General features: G+C 47.3%; 1 protein-coding gene across 1 annotated transcript in view; it reads right to left on the reverse strand.

Annotated features, from left to right (window-relative positions):
- The window catches only part of LOC146799863 (cystathionine beta-synthase-like), a 173,907-nt gene that overhangs the window by 99,112 nt on the left and 56,797 nt on the right, over positions 1-17,998 (reverse strand). The window contains exons 3-5 of the mRNA XM_085620758.1: positions 12,466-12,572; positions 5,933-6,067; positions 4,224-4,303 (exon numbers count right to left, since the gene is read on the reverse strand). Coding sequence (XP_085476884.1) covers positions 4,224-4,303; positions 5,933-6,067; positions 12,466-12,572 — 322 coding nt within the window. The remainder of the gene's footprint in view (positions 1-4,223; positions 4,304-5,932; positions 6,068-12,465; positions 12,573-17,998) is intronic.

Raw genomic sequence — 17,998 nt, forward strand, 5'->3', positions numbered from 1 at the left:
AACCAGCCACTTTAGAGTTTAACACAAATCAAAACCACAGCAGAGTGTACCACTAGTCACTGCACAGCACAGAGTACCATAAATCACATCCCCCACAGTGTGTGCCACAAACACCTTAGAGTGGAACACAAATCAAAACCACTACAGAGGGTACAATTAATCATCACAGCAGAGAGTACCATGAAACACAGCCACCTCAGAGTGTACCACAAATCACAGCTATCTTAGAGTTTGACACAAATCAAAGCTATCTTAGAGTTTGACACAAATCAAAACCCCCGCAGAGTGTACAACTAATCAACACAGTCACAGTCCCATAAATCAGAGCCACCTCAATTTGCACCACAAATGACAGTCATCTTAGAGTTTGACACAAATCAAAACCACCACAGAGTGTACAACTAATCATCACAGACAGAGTACCATAAACCACAGCCACCACAGACAGTACTAAAAACCAGCCACTTTAGAGTCTAATACAAATCAAAACCACCATAGAGTGAACCACTAATCACATCCACAGCACACAGTGCCATAAATCACAGCCTGCACAGGGCATTCCACAAATCACAAACACCTTAGAGTTTAACAGAAATCAAAAGCACCACAGATTGCATGTTTAATCATCACTGTCACCGCACAGAGTACCATAAATCTCAGCGACCACAGAGTGTACCACTAATCCCAGCCATCTAAGAGTTTGCCACGAATCAAAACGACCACAGTGTCTCACTAATCAGAGAAACAGCACAAAATACCATAAATCACAGTCCCCAGAGAGCGTACCACAGATTACCAACAGCTTAGAGTATAACACAAATCAAAAAGACCACAGTGTGTGTAATTAATCATCACAGCCGCAGCACACATTACCATAAATCACAGCCACCACAGGCAGTACCAGAACCCAGCCATTTAACAGTTTAACAGAAATCAAAACCACCACAGAATGTACTACTAATCACAGCCACAGCACAGAGTTTTAAAAAGCACATCCACCACAGAGTGTACCACAAATCACAGGCATCTTAGAATTTGACACAAATCAAAACCACCGCAGTGTGTACAACTAATCAACACCGCCACAGCACAGAGTACCATAAATCACAGCCGTCACAGACAGTACAAGAGACCAGCCACTTTAGAAATTTAACAGAAATCAAAGCCACCGCAGAGCGTACAACTAATCACATGCACAGCACAGAGTACCATAAATCACAGTCCGCACAGGGCAGACCATAAATCACAAACACCTTAGAGTTTAACATAAATCAAAACCACCGCAGAGTGTACAACTAATCATTACAGCCACAGACAGAGTACGATGAATCACAGCCACCACAGACAGTATAAGAAAACAGCCGCTCTTGAGATTAACACAAATCAAAACCACAGCAGAGTGTACCACTAGTCAACGCAACAGCACAGAGTACCATAAATCACAGCCCCTACAGATTGTAATACAAACTGTTGCAGGGATTCTGTGCAAACACAGAACTATGCCTAGATTTTGGGACCTTAGTGCATAGGGGCTGAGTCTTCCTACCACCTTAGTACCCATGAGCCCAGGACCGACTAGCTATAGTGTCTCACTTGCTCTCCTACTCACTCACAGAGAGACAAGTAATTAGACACCCCAGAACACAACACTCCAGACTCTTTTAGGAATCGTGGTTGCAAGACACACCCTTTCGCTCGTACTCTTGTACTTGTCCACAATACGATCTGACAGAGACATGAATAAGCTTAAAACATTTATTTTAACTAATGTGCACACAGCCACAGCACAGAGTATCATAAATCACAGCCCTCAAAGAGCGTACCGCAAATCACAACCATCTTAGCATTTGACACAAATCAAAACCACCGCAGAGTGTACAACTAATCATCACAGCCACAGCATAGAGAACCATAAATCACAACCACCATAGGCAATACCAGAAACTGGCCACTCTAGAGTTTAACGGAAATCAAAACCACCACAGAATGTACTACTAATCACAGCCACTGCACAGAGTATCAAAAAGCACATCCACCACAGAGTGTACCACAAACCACAGCCATCTTAGAATTTGACACAAATCAAAACCACTGCAAAGTGTACAACTAATCAACACTGCCACAGCACAGAGTACCATAAATCACAGCCGTCACAGACAGTACAAGAGACCAGCCACTTTAGAGTTTAACAGAAATCGAAACCACCTCAGAGCATACCACTAATCACAAATGCCTTAGAGTTTAACACAAATCAAAACCACCACAGAGTGTCAAATTACTCGTCACAATAACAGCACAGAGTGCCATAAATCACAGCCATTACATAGTGTACCATAAATCAAAGCCACCTAGAGTATATCACAAATCTTTAGTATGTATGTGCAATTGGGTTTGCATGCCCACAAAACAAAGAAACCAGACAACATGAGACAAACAAAAGCGATAAATCACAGCACAAGGAGCACCCAACCTAATGACCAGCACATACAAGTAATAGTCACCCCTTTGTATTAAAGCCATTAACAGTGCTAAGCAAACTTCAGACTTTGCTTGTAAGGCCCTCATAATGACCTGCCCATAAACTGTGTGATATTTATTACACCTGAAAAAATCCAACTCTGTAGAGTCAGAATTTACCGGGTGTAAAAAATATCACCTGATTACAAGTTTTTGTGATTTGGGGTATCACCTGCAGATTTTGGTCTTTACCACAATATAATCTGCATGTATTGTTCAATCCCAGGCATCTTTACCGCAAGAGATTTCAGCAGGTTTTACCTATTCTGTACCACAAATCACAGCCACCTTACAATGTACCACAAATCACAGTCACCTCAGAATGTACCACAAATTTCAGCCACCTCAGAATGTACCACTAATCACAGCCACCTTGGAATGTACTACAAATCATAGGCAATTTGGAATGTACCACAAATCACAGTTATCTTGGAAAGAACCCAAAATCACAGTCACCTTAGAATGTACTACAAATCACAGTCACATTAGAATGTACCACTATTCACAGCTACCTTAGAATGTACCAAACTCACAGCCACCTCAGAATGTACCACAATTCTCAGCAACCTCAGAATGTACCACAAATCACAGCCACCTCACAATGTACCACAAATCACAGCCACATTAGAAAGTACCACAAATCACAGTCATCTTAGAATGTATCATAAATCACAGCCACCTTAGAATGTACCAACAATCACAGCCATCTTATAATGTAGCACAAATCACAGACACCTCAAAATGCACCACAACTCATAGCCACATTAGAATGAACCACAAGTCATAGCCACATTAGAACGTACCACAATTCACAGCCATCTTAGAATGTGCCAAACTCACAGCCACCTCAGAATGTACCATAAATCATAGCCACCTCAGAATGTACCACAAATCACAGTCACATTAGAATATACCACAAATCACAGACACATTAGAATGGACCAAACTCACAGCCATCTCAGAATGTACCACAAATCACAGACAACTTAGAATGTGCCACAAATCACAGACACATTAGAATGGACCACAAATCATAGCCACATTAGAATATACTACAAATCACAGCCACCTCAGAATGTACCACAAAATGCAGCCACCTAAGAATGTACCACAAATCACGGCCACCTCAGAATGTACCACAAGTCACAGCCACTTCAGAATGTATCACAACTCCTAGCCACTTCAAATTTTCCTTAGATTATCACCTATTGTGAATACATAAATTATATAATTGCCTTTGGGTCAAACAGAAGTCAGAGCTACTGTTAAATGTGCCACAAATAACAAATCCTCTGAATATAGAACACATCACACACTTCTTAGTGGCACAAATCATTCCTACCCCTTGGGCCAAAAATGACGCCCCCTTCAGAGTTTTCAATGAGTGTGCCAAAAATCACACACTGTGAAGCACATACTACTCATTACACACCAAGTGTGTCAATTACCACACGCTGTGCAGCATCTATTGATCACCAAACACCCATGGGCGTTCTAGTAATTGCAAACCATGCGGTGCCACATGTAGTGGCCTTCACACATAAATGTAGCCATATCCTCACATCACTGTGCTAGTAAGTGCACTCCTCTCACACAAACACTACACACACACACAACCAGCAACCAGTACTACTCACACACATTGAGTGCTCCTCACTCGATGCTCCCTGCTGTTGAAGCCCATCTCACCTCAGCCGAGTCCTTACCTTCTCCTGGCTCATGGCCTTCGGCATGACGATGATGCAGTCGTACCCCTTCACTGCCGCAATGAGTGCAATCCCAATTCCTGCAAGGACACACACCCAGGGTTAGAAGCTGGGCACCCCAAGAAACTGTACCCGAAAACAAACTTAGGGCAACCTGGAACGAGATCGAAGCAGGAAGACACACGGCAGGACACAGCCAGCACCCTAGAAGACTCTCCCTAAAGGGACCGCGGAGCAGGACCATGTATCGAGTGGTGGAGGCCAAAATAATGGGGCCCTTGTGCAGAACATGATATGGGGCCCCTGAGAGTTCCGAGGCACAGGAGTACTCACAGACCTCATGCTGAATGTGTGGAGGCCTCTGCTCTGCAGGGGCTGCAGGGGCCTGGTTTACACCCCTGTGCACCGTATCTGTCAGCCCTGGAGTGCAATTCAGACTGTTTACAGGTTATATGGAGATCCTATATTAGGGGGAGGTGGAGCCCTTTGAAGACACATGTCTGAATTCCTCTCTGATTCGCAGGAGGGTGAGGGCATCAGGTGGGTTCTGCCCATCAGGGACCCCAACCTGAGAAGAAAGCTACCAAATGCCCCTGTAGAGCATCCTGGGTCTTGCACAAGCCATACCTTCCTTCATCTGGTATGATTGATTGATTGATTGATTGATCTGGTAAGGCGAGCTCCCGTCAAGGGCTTGGTGCCAGATTACTAAACAAGATGCATTGTGTGCTTGCAAACGCTCTGGTTTGGAGTTTGTGACCAAAATGCTTTTTGCTTAGAGGTAAACCCACTACAAGAGTCAGTCATTATTTTTCAGCCGCTTAAATGGTTCAGAAATAGATAATGCATTTATATTTGAAAGGAGCGTGTTGTAGGCGTCCCTTCCAAAAAGAGGTTCTTAAGCATACGTATAAATGTGACCAAAATAGCTGATGTAAACCACTGAAAAATAATTGTTACCGAAGTTGGGGTGGGAACCCATTTGCAAAAGGGAAGGGGCCCCCTTAGAAGCTCTTCTCCTTTGTGAAGGTAAAAAAATAAAAGTTAGTTGGGATTAGGCCCTGGTCCACGAGGCCACTGACAACTCTCACACAAGTAAACAAAATTTGTAAACTTTTCTTTTCAAATGCCATTCCGTTTCCTTTAAGGAAATTGTATTTAAAAAAAGTTTGCTTTATTCAAATGTAGTCACTGACTTGGTGATCTGCTGACACCAGCAGGCCACAATCCCTGTGATGGCCTCCAATCCTACCTTATGAATATTAATTAATGAGGTTGGTCAAATTGCAATCCACTCCGAATCTGAATTCTCTGGAGGGACCGGTTCAGAAAATTATTTACTGGCAGCAAAAATACTGGTCGCTGATTGTTGCCAGTTTTTATTGAGTAAATGGCATATCTGGCCCCACTGATCGCCAGGAGAGATGAGCTGTGGTGGCCAGGATTATCCCAGAAGGCTCCCTGGATGTGCTCTGGGTACCCAGCCTGGCAAGTGCCCACCCTAGACACTATTGGCGCTATATGGGAGCAAGGCGCGTGGCCAGCATTCACGACCTGCAACAGCTTGTGTGTAATGGAGCTCGTCAGTGACAGCAGGGGCCAAGATGAACGCTAATGGAAAAAATCCCAGTGCCTAGAGGCGCTTCGTAGACCAATTTGGCGCTGATGCCACATCAGACGCAACAGGTCCAATTTCAGGGTTCACTTACCTGTGTTGCCTGAAGTCGGCTCTATGATGGTGTCTCCCGGCTTCAAGATGCCCCTCCTCTCCGCCTCCTCCACCATCCTCAGGGCGGGGCGGTCCTTCACGCTGCCCCCCGGGTTGAAAAACTCACACTTCGCCACTGCAACAAAACATTTAGGACAAGGTTAGAAAAGCACCGTTTAGCGGCACAGCCCTGGTGCCCACAGCAACCAGCGCCCGGATAACCTCATGGGTGACAAGAAGCGCTCTACAAATCTACTGATCGATCGATTGATTGATTGGTGTACAATCGCCTCCAGGGTGCAGACGGGCTTAGAGACTCGGAGAGTACTCTTCGAATGATGTGAGATCTGTCTGTGGTGTCTCAGAGCACCAGCACCTGATGCTCACCTGCCCCACTCACATGCTTCACGAGCTGCTGGTGGACATGAGAGCCCTGGCGGGGACGACGGAGCCGCGGACAGGTCCAGCAATACTAGCATGGCTGGAGAGAGGCGGACTGCGAATCCAGCCATCGCCATGCTATGTAGAGCTCTACAACCCGATTGTGAAGAGTCTAAATCTTGCGGACTTCTAGAAAGGATGTGAGTTGTTTGTAAATGAAGCTTTCTAGGGCTTTAGCGAGCAGGGGTAGCAATGACATCGGTCGATAATTCAATAAGACTTCGGGATTTGGGTGGGGGTCTTGCATGCGCGTGGTTTCAGAAGATTATTTAGCACTTTGTATTCCATCTTTGTAGAGTTGCCCACGTGTGCTGTAGTTGAGGTTATATGCCCTTTCCATGTCGATTTGATAATATTATGCATAGCTCGATATGCTGTTTTGTCCATGGAGACATTTTTGGAACACCGTCTGCGCTCCAAGTGGCTTATTTAGAAGCCCCTTGCTCTGCCACTGTGCCACTTTTTAGGACGCTCTGATGTCGCAGAGTGCAGAACCATATCTACGTTGTCACACAAAGCCACCAAGCGTGGCTTTTCATGACCTCGTAGGTATGGTGCAAGTCGCTGCGTTGCCTTACACTGTGTCAGGAGGTGTTCCCTGGACGTTGCGGTGGGTGTTCCCACTCAACACCCATGGATTTTGACGCATTCACAGATTTACAAGGCTCTGTAAACCTGGGAATGCATCAAAACTGTACGCCTCCCCAGGGCAGGAGTAACAAGGAGAAATATATTTATTCTGCAGCGCACATAGAAAGAGGAAAATGCCTCCATTGATCGTCTCTGTGCGGATGGTGCCCCTTCCTGCACAAAAACAATTCTGTATGCAACACAGACGCACCTGCACCACGTGAAGGGGTGCCTGCGTTGGCGCTAGGCACCAAACTGTGTGCCAGCGCTTGGTGAAAGGACAAGAACGCACCATATCTCCCAAATATGGTGTATTTCTGCCCTTTCAATTAAGTGTAGGGCAGCGGAACTAGAAGCCATGCGGCGCTGCCCTATGAAAAATCATTGCAAATAAGGCCCCCAGCGTTTACATTTCGATCTTTCTTGCTGCCCGTTTTTCATTATAATATTAGTGAATAATATTGTATTATGCACAATTAATCTAAAAAAACCCATGGAGCATACTTATTTGAAACTGGAACTTTAGTGGCAGCTGTGGAAAGTAAAAATGTGTTTAAATGTCTGGTGCGTGTATGCTTGTGGGTGAGAGTGTGCTTATGTGAGAGAGAGCGTGTGTATGTGGGAGCATGTGTCTGTGTGTGTGTAAGCATGTGTATGTTAGTGAGTGACAGTCAGTGACAGGTAGTGTGTGAGATGAAGGCCTACATTTACCATCCTCTGACGCAAGGCGACACTGCACCAAAGTTACTGCTCTGCTTTGGGTCAAACAGGGAGAGAGAAAAAAGCACCAGATCTACTAAGATATGGTGAATTTATTTCTCTCCTTGTGTCCTGGTGCACTTTTGGCAGACAACACACATGCGCCCTTGTGCCATAGTGCAAGGGTGTGTGCGTTCTCTGAAGCATAGGTTTTGTACAGGAAGGGGTCACTTCCAGCATAAAAACTATGCTTTAAGGCTTTTCCCAGTATGTATGTGTGCTGATCCATGCAGCACACATGCAAAGTTGGAAAAACAAGGAGAAATTAAAACATGCCGCGAGGAGTTGTAAGATTATGGCGCAAATTCCTGTCTACCAATGTATGTAGATATGGATTTGCATCGAAACTCACGGGTGGTTGCCGTGGGAGCCTCGAGTACCATAGATGCTCCCATCACCAGAAGATCTTGACCACAACCGATAGATCACGAGAAACAGCGCATGAAAGATTTTGGTACAACTGAGACTTTGCAGTGGACGGCGGCCCGGTGTCCCATCTGCCTCCTTGAATTAAAGCACAAACGGCTGGGTCCTAAACCGGTCGTGGATTCCAGCGAGTTTTGGATGGCACCCCTAAACAGACACAGGCACATCACCTCTGTCTTTATCAACATATTTTTAGGCGCACTAGTGACTGCATTTGTCATGGACTCTTTGTTGTTTGTTTAGTTTGTTTGTGGCCAGTTAAGTGGGACACATTGTATTGTACTTTAGGTGCTATAAACTCAGCTGCTTGGGCTTCAACCCCCTGATTTGTCCAGTTTGGTACCCAAGGATGGACAAGTACTAGATTTGGAGACAAAGTCATATGTACAAAACTGTAGCGCTGCCAAGAGTGGAGACCCGAGCTCTCCCACTGACTCCTGAGATGGCCCGAGCACAGCCGCATAGGATAACACTGGACAAAAGGCAGGTATAACAGGAAGTCTACAACCTCCGGCATAGAAGCCGCAGACGCGAATGAGGTTGTATATCAGATTGAAAAGGTACGAGAACCTTCTCGTTTCCTCTATGTACCTTATTTTATCTGACTTGTGATAATAAATATATAACGACTGCATATTGACGTTATTGACTCTAAACTGCTAATTCCCTTGACATCCCCGATCACGCCTTGACTGTTTCCCCTCAGCACCTACAGAGAGGCTACAGCCCTAACAGAGTGACATGGTTATCCAGCAGAGTGAAGTAGGGTTGTGGCCCTGGGACACCAGTGGTAAACTCCGGCACCCGCAGGAAACTGCCCAGCAGTGGTGGCTGGTGACATTTGAAAACGGTGAGGCGTAACAGTTGGGTATGGCTTTTGTATAGCAAGCTACATGACCAAGTGTAAAGGACAAACGTGAGGTCCAGGGTGGGTCTTACTCCAAAGAAAAACATTAAAAAAAAGATTGCCAAAAGGTGCATTTCATAGCAAATAAATGTAGAGATAAATCAAGGTTTAAAAAGCAAGGGGAACGTATAGCCTTGAAATATTAAATACATTAAAAACTGCCCCATATCTTACTGCAGTGGGGAAAAAGATGCGTTGTTTCCGCTTCCGCTTTTGTGCCCCAGGGGAACCTGGGTATTGTAGTCCCTTCGTGCGCTCCCTCCACACAGCGATCGAGACTGCAGGCGATGGCGGGAGGGAAACGCGATAGCCAGCAAGAAGCCTCACAGGTACGTTGCAGGGATCACACTAGCGTGGTCAGAAACTCGGTACACAGCCCCCGCTCTGCCGGGATCGTGATCAGTTAAGTAGCGCCAACAGTTACTGTAATGTGCACATTGTACAGCGTGACAACTTCAGCCCTTTGAAGTGTGTGCTTGCCGAGTGTCTTGCACTGCATGCGGCATCGACTTTGGAAAGAAATGCTCTTCCCAGGCATCGTGATGCACCCACAGCTGCTGGCTGCACTCAGTCCTATAGAAATATGTGCAGACAGGTCTTCAAGGGGGATGGAAAAGGTGGGGACTCTCTTAAAGGGAACATGTAAAAATACATTCCTGTGACTGTCATAGTGTGCCACATGCGTGCTATTCTAGTTTTGCTCTGAGATGTTAATGCATCCAGATATATAGAAGACAACAACTGACATACGCCTAAAACCTGTCAGGACGATTGGCTTTGTCAATGGTTGTTAGCTGTTTAAGATAAATGAGTAACAACAATAGGCCTGGGCGTAGTTCGCGAAGTAGCACTTCGGGAAGCTACGCAAAGTGAAGTTCGCACTACGCGAGCTACGCGTAGCACTTCGCGAACTGCGTAGTACCTTGTTCGCACTGTGCCAGATGTCGTTTTCAATGATTGCACAGTGCGGACAAGCAACCGGCACTGTGCAATCATTGAAAATGGCATCTTGCACAGTGCGAGCTGTAGTTTTCTGCTGCTCGAGTATATTTTTACTCGAGCTTCAGCTTTCTCAACGCGAACTGGTAGTTTCTAATCGCGAGCAAACGCGACCACTCGCAATGAGAAACCTGACCTCCTCGCGTTGGGAATCTCGCCGGGAGGTTTATATTCCATGCTTGCGATTGCCAACTTGAAGTTGCTGATCGCGAACAAGGAAAAAGTCTCGCCGGGATGTCATTTTGCTTGCTCGCGGTTGCCAACTTGAGGTTGAGGACCGCGAGCAAGCAAAAAACGACTGCAGCACTGCGCAACACTACGCTACGCGTGTTCGCACTGTGCTACGTGCAGTTCGCGTAGTGCAAAGTAGCGCGAACTTCGCAAACTACGCGAGCGTAGCGTAGTGCTTTGCCCAGGCTTAGTTATAAATAAGTAACATTGGACATTTTTCAATTCTGAAATTCCAATAGTATTGAGGCCTGTGGAAAGAGTTTTGTCCGTCAGTTATGTGCGCTTTATGTAGATATATCTGTCCTTACTCTCTGCACATCTTGTCCATCTGCACATACTCAAGGGCCGCTCTTTCCTCTTCAGCATCCTCTTGTCATTCTTCCCCGAATTCACTTCCTTATATCTCCCTCACTTCACCACTTTCAACATACACTGCGCTGACTCACATTTAAGCAAACTATTTTCTTTTGCACTGTACATATTTTGCCATCGGTGCACTCCCTTCACACACATTTCCACAGATTTTCAAGTGAAACTGGAGTACATGACTGACCATTGCTCTGTGTGCGCTGCAGAGAGACCTACCCTCTCGCTTTGGCTTCAGCGTCCGAGCACTCAATCAAAGCCCCCAATAAACACCTGGCATGGCTCACAGTATGCACAGAAAAAGAATAATAAACACAGCATGAAAAAATAGTTAACTCTTGGGGAATGCAAGAGTAAGTAAAACATGTAAAACATTCGCTCTTCATAAACCAGTCCATGTTTTGGGCACTAATGTTAAGGGCGTGAGACGGGCCAGTTTTAATGCCACATAACATGCAACGGTCTTTAGTACAAACACATATCTGCCACTTAGCGCTTGACTCGGATGTTTGCATCAACTTCACATGGCAACAAAAACCCGGTTTGTCTTTTGGATCAAGTTCACGGGGGACCAAATGCAGCAGCTCCCCTTCTAACAGGGCCAGTGACCTGCAACCAGAGCGGGGGTGTCGCAGTGGTGGGAGGTTAGCATGACCAGGGGTCTCAGCACAATATACATAACACACTATTAACATTCTAACATGTACTATTACGGAGGACAAGGCACCGAAGCACACGTGCTTGCCTCCACTCCTATCAGTTACGAATGGGAAAGGGTGGGACCTATGCCTGTGAATGACGGACAGATGACCTCACGCAGGGACAGCGAACGGAAACAGAGATGCTGAAAGCGTCACTGGCCTATAGTGGATGTTACCACCGACTAGAATGGCTATGAAGGGCCTTGGAACGGACCGCCCTGCTTCATGCATCACAGTTCAGAAAGTTGATTTTCTACCCGGGTCCCATCTCCTGCTTCAGAGCAAGGGGGGCAGGCAGCCTGGGACAGATAGCACAGACTGAATTACAAAGATTTGTTTAGAGATACAAATGTATCTCTAAATAAATTGATCTTTTAATATTTGTGCAAGAATGTGTAGGACGTTCAGTGGGGCACAGGCACAGAGCCCTAGTTGAAAAAATGCCCCTGCTGCCCAGGAGCCTCTGCCTGCCTTGGGAGCCCAGGAGAGACCCTGCAGAAGTAAAAGCAAAATACAGAAAAGTAGCTGGGGGCGGCGGAAAGAACAATCGTTCTCCTGCCTGCCAAAGTTTTAGTACCGCTCTCATGCCTGTACCAGTACCCTCCCATCCCGTTCCATCCCAGCTGTCTTCTCCCTTCCGCAGTGGTCACCACCGCAGCACCTTAAAGTGCGCCTCCTACCATCCATGCCACTGTGCCCCATCATTGTGCCCCACCGCTCCCTCCCACTGTGACCCTCTCTCCACAGTCCCCTTTCCCTATGTATCACAGTGCCCCTCCCTACCATCCATGCCACTGTGCCCCATCATTGTGCCCCACCGCTCCCTCCCACTGTGACCCTCTCTCCACAGTCCCCTTTCCCTACGTATCACAGTGCCCCTCCCTACCATCCATGCCACTGTGCCCCATCATTGTGCCCCACCGCTCCCTCCCACTGTGACCCTCTCTCCACAGTGCCCCTCCCTACCATGGCGCTTCCCCACTCCTGCCACAGTGCCCCCTCCACCCTCCCTCAGCACCACTCCCCTCCACACCATTGCCCGGTCTGCACTGGGACCTGAGTACCCGTACTTACAGAGTTCACACTTGAGGCCGAAAGCCTTCTCAATCTTGGCCACTCGAACCAGGGGGGTTTGGCCCACCAGAGAGAGGATACTTGGGGAAATCTGCAGCTCCTTCGACCTGGGGGAAAAGAGCATGGAATCAAAATGTGCTCTCCGAGGGGCTATGCTGTGATAGGGGCTCTGTGCCCCCTGCGAGCCTACTGAGATCGCCCCACCCGTCTCTTCATCTCCAAGTACTTTGTGACAATTCCCACTTCAGATCGCTCGTAGTCCTTAAGCCACTACCTTGATCCTCTTCAAAGGGCACCCTCCTCCCCCTATGGAACCTTCACGGTGGTGTCGAAGACCCCACCCTGCCTTCTGAGGACCCCACCCAGAACAACATTTGGGTGTCTTGCCCACCTGGGCATCAGACTATGGGAAAACAGCCTGGCTGATCCATTTTTCTAGTTTTCTCAAAATGTCCAAGATTAATGGCATTCAACAATTCAGTCAATGACTGTTATCTCAAAATTCTAGTCTACAAGTTTTTTTTTTTTAATTAATTCTGATTAAACCCGCTCCTGCGCTTGCTGCAGTAGTCTCCTGTTTCCTTTATTTCCTTTACTCTGGGGGGGACCCTCAAACCTCCTCCATGATTTATGCCCCAATCTTTCCCTTTACTCCTCTCTCCTTGCTTTCTCTTCTTTAGGGGTGGGAGATAAACTCTGCTCCGCCGGTGGAGTTTGCGGAGTTATGCCCGCTCCACGCCCAGCTTGGTGCGTGGAGTTCGGCAAAAACTCTGCCAGCCGCCAATGGGGGAGTTTTTCACACACACGCTTGAAGAAGTTAAGTTATGGAGTAGGAAAAAACTAACTCTAATCCGTCTCCCAGGGAGTATTCTCAAAGAAGCAGATAGCTACCGCTCACGTTGAGAAACCTGGCGCTCGAGTTGAAAATCTACTTGAGCGGCCTAAAGAAGCAGCGCACTCTGGTGTGCCGTGTGTTGCCATACGAGCTGATTTGAAGTGTGAGACAAGCTCCCAGCGCTAAAAATCAGCATAGCAGCACGACAGACTCTTGGAATTCTGCTGAGTTTTTAGGTAAATCCACTGAATTCTGCAGAGTAAACTCTGCGAATTCTGCCACCTCTACTCTCCTATCCCTCCACCTCCCTCTATCTTTCTTTTGTGTTTCTGTTTATTGACTTTAAGAATAATTCACCAAAACAGTTCCCCGAAACCAGCATTTTCCGAACCTATCCACCTCAACCTTATTTTCATTTGCCTTCCTCTTCCGCTGAATCTTATGCCACTGTTCCCTTTTAGGTCTGGTTGGTTCGCCAGAGGTAATGCAATCAACCTAAAAAAGAGTTTTCAAGAGTACCACAGAGAGGGGCTTTGGCGTTGCTCAAATGTGTGTTGACCAGAGTACTTGTTTTAATTGGGCAGAAGTTGTGTGCTTCCACATTTCAGCAAAAAATGATGTTTCTAGCTCAAATGGATCAAAACGTATTAAAACGCAGCAACAAGTGTGGTCATACAGTGGGAGGCCCTTCGCAAAGGTTGACTAGTCACCTTTCTGTTACTTATTTTTGCATTTGGATGTGAAAGTGGCACTACTGGGATGGAACCTTTGCACACAATGAGCTGACATGTAAAAATGCAAAAATAATCAGGTAATACCAACACAAATAATGCTGCATTATACCTCATAATTTAACTTTTCTTTCCTCATAATTTAGTCAATCTTGACACGTATTTTCATCCTCCCCTGCCGCATAATCTCATCGTTTTTGGGTATACCTGACGGATTCCGTGTGGGAAGAGGTATGACCAACACAGTAGGTCTGAGAGGGTTCGTGTGACATGCCAATGATAAAGCCTGTAGGCCTGACTGTTTATAAAGAAAATGTACAGTAAAGGCAGTAGGCCTGAAATATTGATTCTGAAAAGCACATGTTAAAGTCAGCGGGATTCATAGAGGGCCTTTGGGACAGCTCCGCTCTGCCATTGGTCTGTCTGAGTGTCATTTACACTCCGCTTCCACCCACGGGAGCGCACTGCACGAGGTAATGGTGCAGTGTTCACTAGTCCTGGGCTCTCCTGCTCTGTGAATAAAGATGTTTCCTGATCACATGTGTACATCTACCTTAAAATGAGTGAGCTTTGGTGTCATGCCTGCTTGGCCAGTCCTTCCGTTTTCAATGTTCTCCTTTATAGTTCTCATTTAACTTCTTTGCTCTTCCTCCTTTTGTTTTAATATTTCTTAAAAGGATAATACAGCTCTCCAGGCAGTGCTATCTGGTCGCTTGCTTGCCGCTCATTTCATCCCATGCGGCCTTAACCTCTAAACCAGGAGACCATTATGGAAAGCAGTTGCCTGTAGCGCATCATTGTTTTGCCATTCCAAGATGGCCGAAACATTGGTTCTAACTGTGGCGGCCATGCTGAAACTCTAAAACAACAAGTATTTACAACACCTCTGGAAGACAGAGCTGCTAGGTTTAGTTTCATTATTGCAAGCATTTGTCCACTGTGTTTAGGCGGCAGCATGTTTTTATTTTACTGCTGGTGTTCTTTTAATTTATCTTACATATTATATTAAACGTGTGTGTGTGTTTTATTGTGGCTGCGTTTTTCGGGGAGCAGACTGTATATGGATGCATGAGAGCAAAGATGAGTAAAGGGTGCATGTATGATGACTTATTGAGTGCCTAAACCTTTCAACATTACAAAAGGCATTCTCGTTCATAAGCCAGACATATTGGCATTGCCAATGCTTGTTGCAACTGAAGACAGCGCTTTAGCCACAGCAGAATTGAATTTTTTGTCACGTACCCATTCTGATGCCTCTCTGTTTCCCTCCCCATTTTTCACATCTTATATCCTATTTCATTCTGCGCCATTAAAGGGGCTCTCTAATTCCCTCTTTTTTTTTTTTAAATTGACAGAAAACGTTGGTGTGCTTTCTAAACTTTTAATCATCTTCCTGGCCTGGGATTCGATACTTCATTTATGATATTTTTCTGACCTGAACCTCATTTTTAGGCTTTCTTTGAAATGGGATTTATTACAAAATTATTCTTGATGTTTGGGATTCTCACGTGTTATATTCACATAATTGTGTCATCTACCAAAAGACATATTACAACTTGTAAAAGTGAAGATCCCTGCATCAGTCTGAAAAACAGGCAGAATGGACGGACCTGTGTTCTTCTGTGCGTGGTTCAGTCAGACTGGATGGGATGGGGTTCTCATGTGCAGGGTTCAGGCAGACTGGATGGACCTGGCGTTCTTATGTGCATGATTCGGGCAGACTGGATGGGCTGGGGTTCTTATGAGTAGGGTCCAGGCAGGCTAGATGGGCCCGGCGGTTCTTATGTGCAGGGTTCAGGCAGACTGGATGGGCTGGGTTTCTTATGTGCAGGGTTCAGGCAGACTGGATGGGCCTGGGGTTCTTATGTGCAGCGTTCAGGCAGACTGGATGGGTCTGGGGTTCTTATGTGCATGGTTCAGGCAGACTGGATGGGTCTGGGGTTCTTATGTGCATGGTTCAGGCAGACGGGATTGGACTGGGGTTCTTATATGCAGGGTTCAGGCAGACTGGATGGGATGGGGTGGGGTTCTTATGTGCAGCGTTCAGGCAGACTGGATGGGTCTGGGGTTCTTATGTGCATGGTTCAGGCAGACGGGATTGGACTGGGGTTCTTATATGCAGGGTTCAGGCAGACTGGATGGGCCTGGGGTTCTTATGGTAAGAGTTCAGGCAGACTGGATGGGTCTGGGGTTCTTATGTGCAGGGTTCAGGCAGACTGGATGGGCCTGGGGTTCTTATGTGCATGGTTCAGGCAGACTGGATGGGCCTGAGGTTCTTATGTGCAGGGTTCAGGTAGACTGGATGGGACAAGGGTTTGTATGTGCAGGGTTCAGGCAGACTGGATGGGCCTGGGGTTCTTATGTGCAGGGTCCAGGCAGACTGGATGGGCTGGGGTTCTTATGTGCAAGGTTCAGGCAGACTGGATGGGACTAAGGTTCTTATGTGCAGGGTTCAGACAGACTGGATGGACTGGAGTTCTTATGTGCAGGGTTCAGTCAGACTGGATGGGTCTGGGGTTCATATGTGCAGGGTTCAGTCAGACTGGATGGGTCTGGGGTTCTTATGTGCAGGGTCAGGCAGACTGGATGGGTCGTCTGGGGTTCTTATGTGCAGGGTTCATGCAGACTGGATGGGCCCGGGGTTCTTATGTGCAGGGATCAGGCAGACTGGATGGACCTGGGGTTCTTATGTGCAGGGCTCAGGCAGACTGGATGGGTCAGGGGTTCTTATGAGCAGAGTTCAGGCAGACTGGATGGGCCCAGCGGTTCTTATATGCAGGGTTCAGGCAGACTGGATGGGCCCGCGGTTCTTATGTGCAGGATTCAGGCAGACTGGATGGGCCTGGGGTTCTCATGTGCAGGGTTCAGGCAGACAGGATGGGCTGGGATTCTTATGTGCAGGGTTCAGGCAAACTGGATGGGCCGGGGATTTTTATGTGCGTGGTTCAGGCAGACTGGATAAGCCTGGGGTTCTTATGTGCAGGGTTCAGGCAGACTGGAAGGGTCTGGGGTTCTTATGTGCGTGGATCAGGCAGACGGGATTGGTCTGGGGTTCTTATGTGCAGGGGTCAGGCAGACTGGATGGGTCTGGGGTTCTTATGTGCAGGGCTCAGGCAGACTGGATGGACCGGGGGTTCTTATGTGCGTGGTTCAGGCAGACTGGATGGGCCGGGAGTTTTTATGTGCGTGGTTCAGGCAGACTGGATGGGCCAGGGTTCTAATGTACGTGGTTCAGGAAGACTGGATGGGCCTGGGATTCTTATGTGCAGGGTTCAGTCAGACTGGATGGGTCTGGGGTTCTTATATGCAGGGTCCGTCAGACTGGATGGGCTGGAGTTCTTATGTGCAGGGTTCAGACAGACTGGATGGGTCTGGGGTTCTTATGTGCAGGGTCCGTCAGACTGGATGGGCCTGGCGTTCTTATGTGCAGGGTTCAGACAGACTGGATGGGCATGGGGTTCTTATGTGCAGGGTTCAGGCAGACTGGATGGGCTGGGGTTCTTATGAGTAGGGTTCAGGCAGACTGGATGGTCTGGGGTTCTTATGTGCAGGGTTCAGGCAGACTGGATGGGTCTGGGGTTCTTATGTGCGTGGTTCAGGCAGACTGGATGGGTCTGGGGTTCTTATGTGCGTGGTTCAGGCAGACTGGATGGGACGAAGGTTCTTATGTGCAGGGTTCGGGCAAAATAGATGCGTCTGCGGTTCTTATATGCAGGGTTCAGGCAGACTGGATGGGCCTGGAGTTCTTATGTGCAGGGTTCAGGCAGACTGGAAGGGTCTAGGGTTCTTATGTGCAGGGCTCAGGCAGACTGGATGGGTCTGGGGTACTTATGAGCGGAGTTCAGGCAGACTGGATGGGCCCAGCGGTTCTTATGTGCAGGCTTCAGGCAGACGGGATGGGTCCAGCGGTTCTTATGTGCAGGGTTCAGGCAGACTGGATGGGCCTGGGGTTCTCATGTGCAGGGTT

Source organism: Triturus cristatus, chromosome 8, assembly GCF_964204655.1.
Source record: "Triturus cristatus chromosome 8, aTriCri1.1, whole genome shotgun sequence".
Taxonomy (NCBI): domain Eukaryota; kingdom Metazoa; phylum Chordata; class Amphibia; order Caudata; family Salamandridae; genus Triturus; species Triturus cristatus.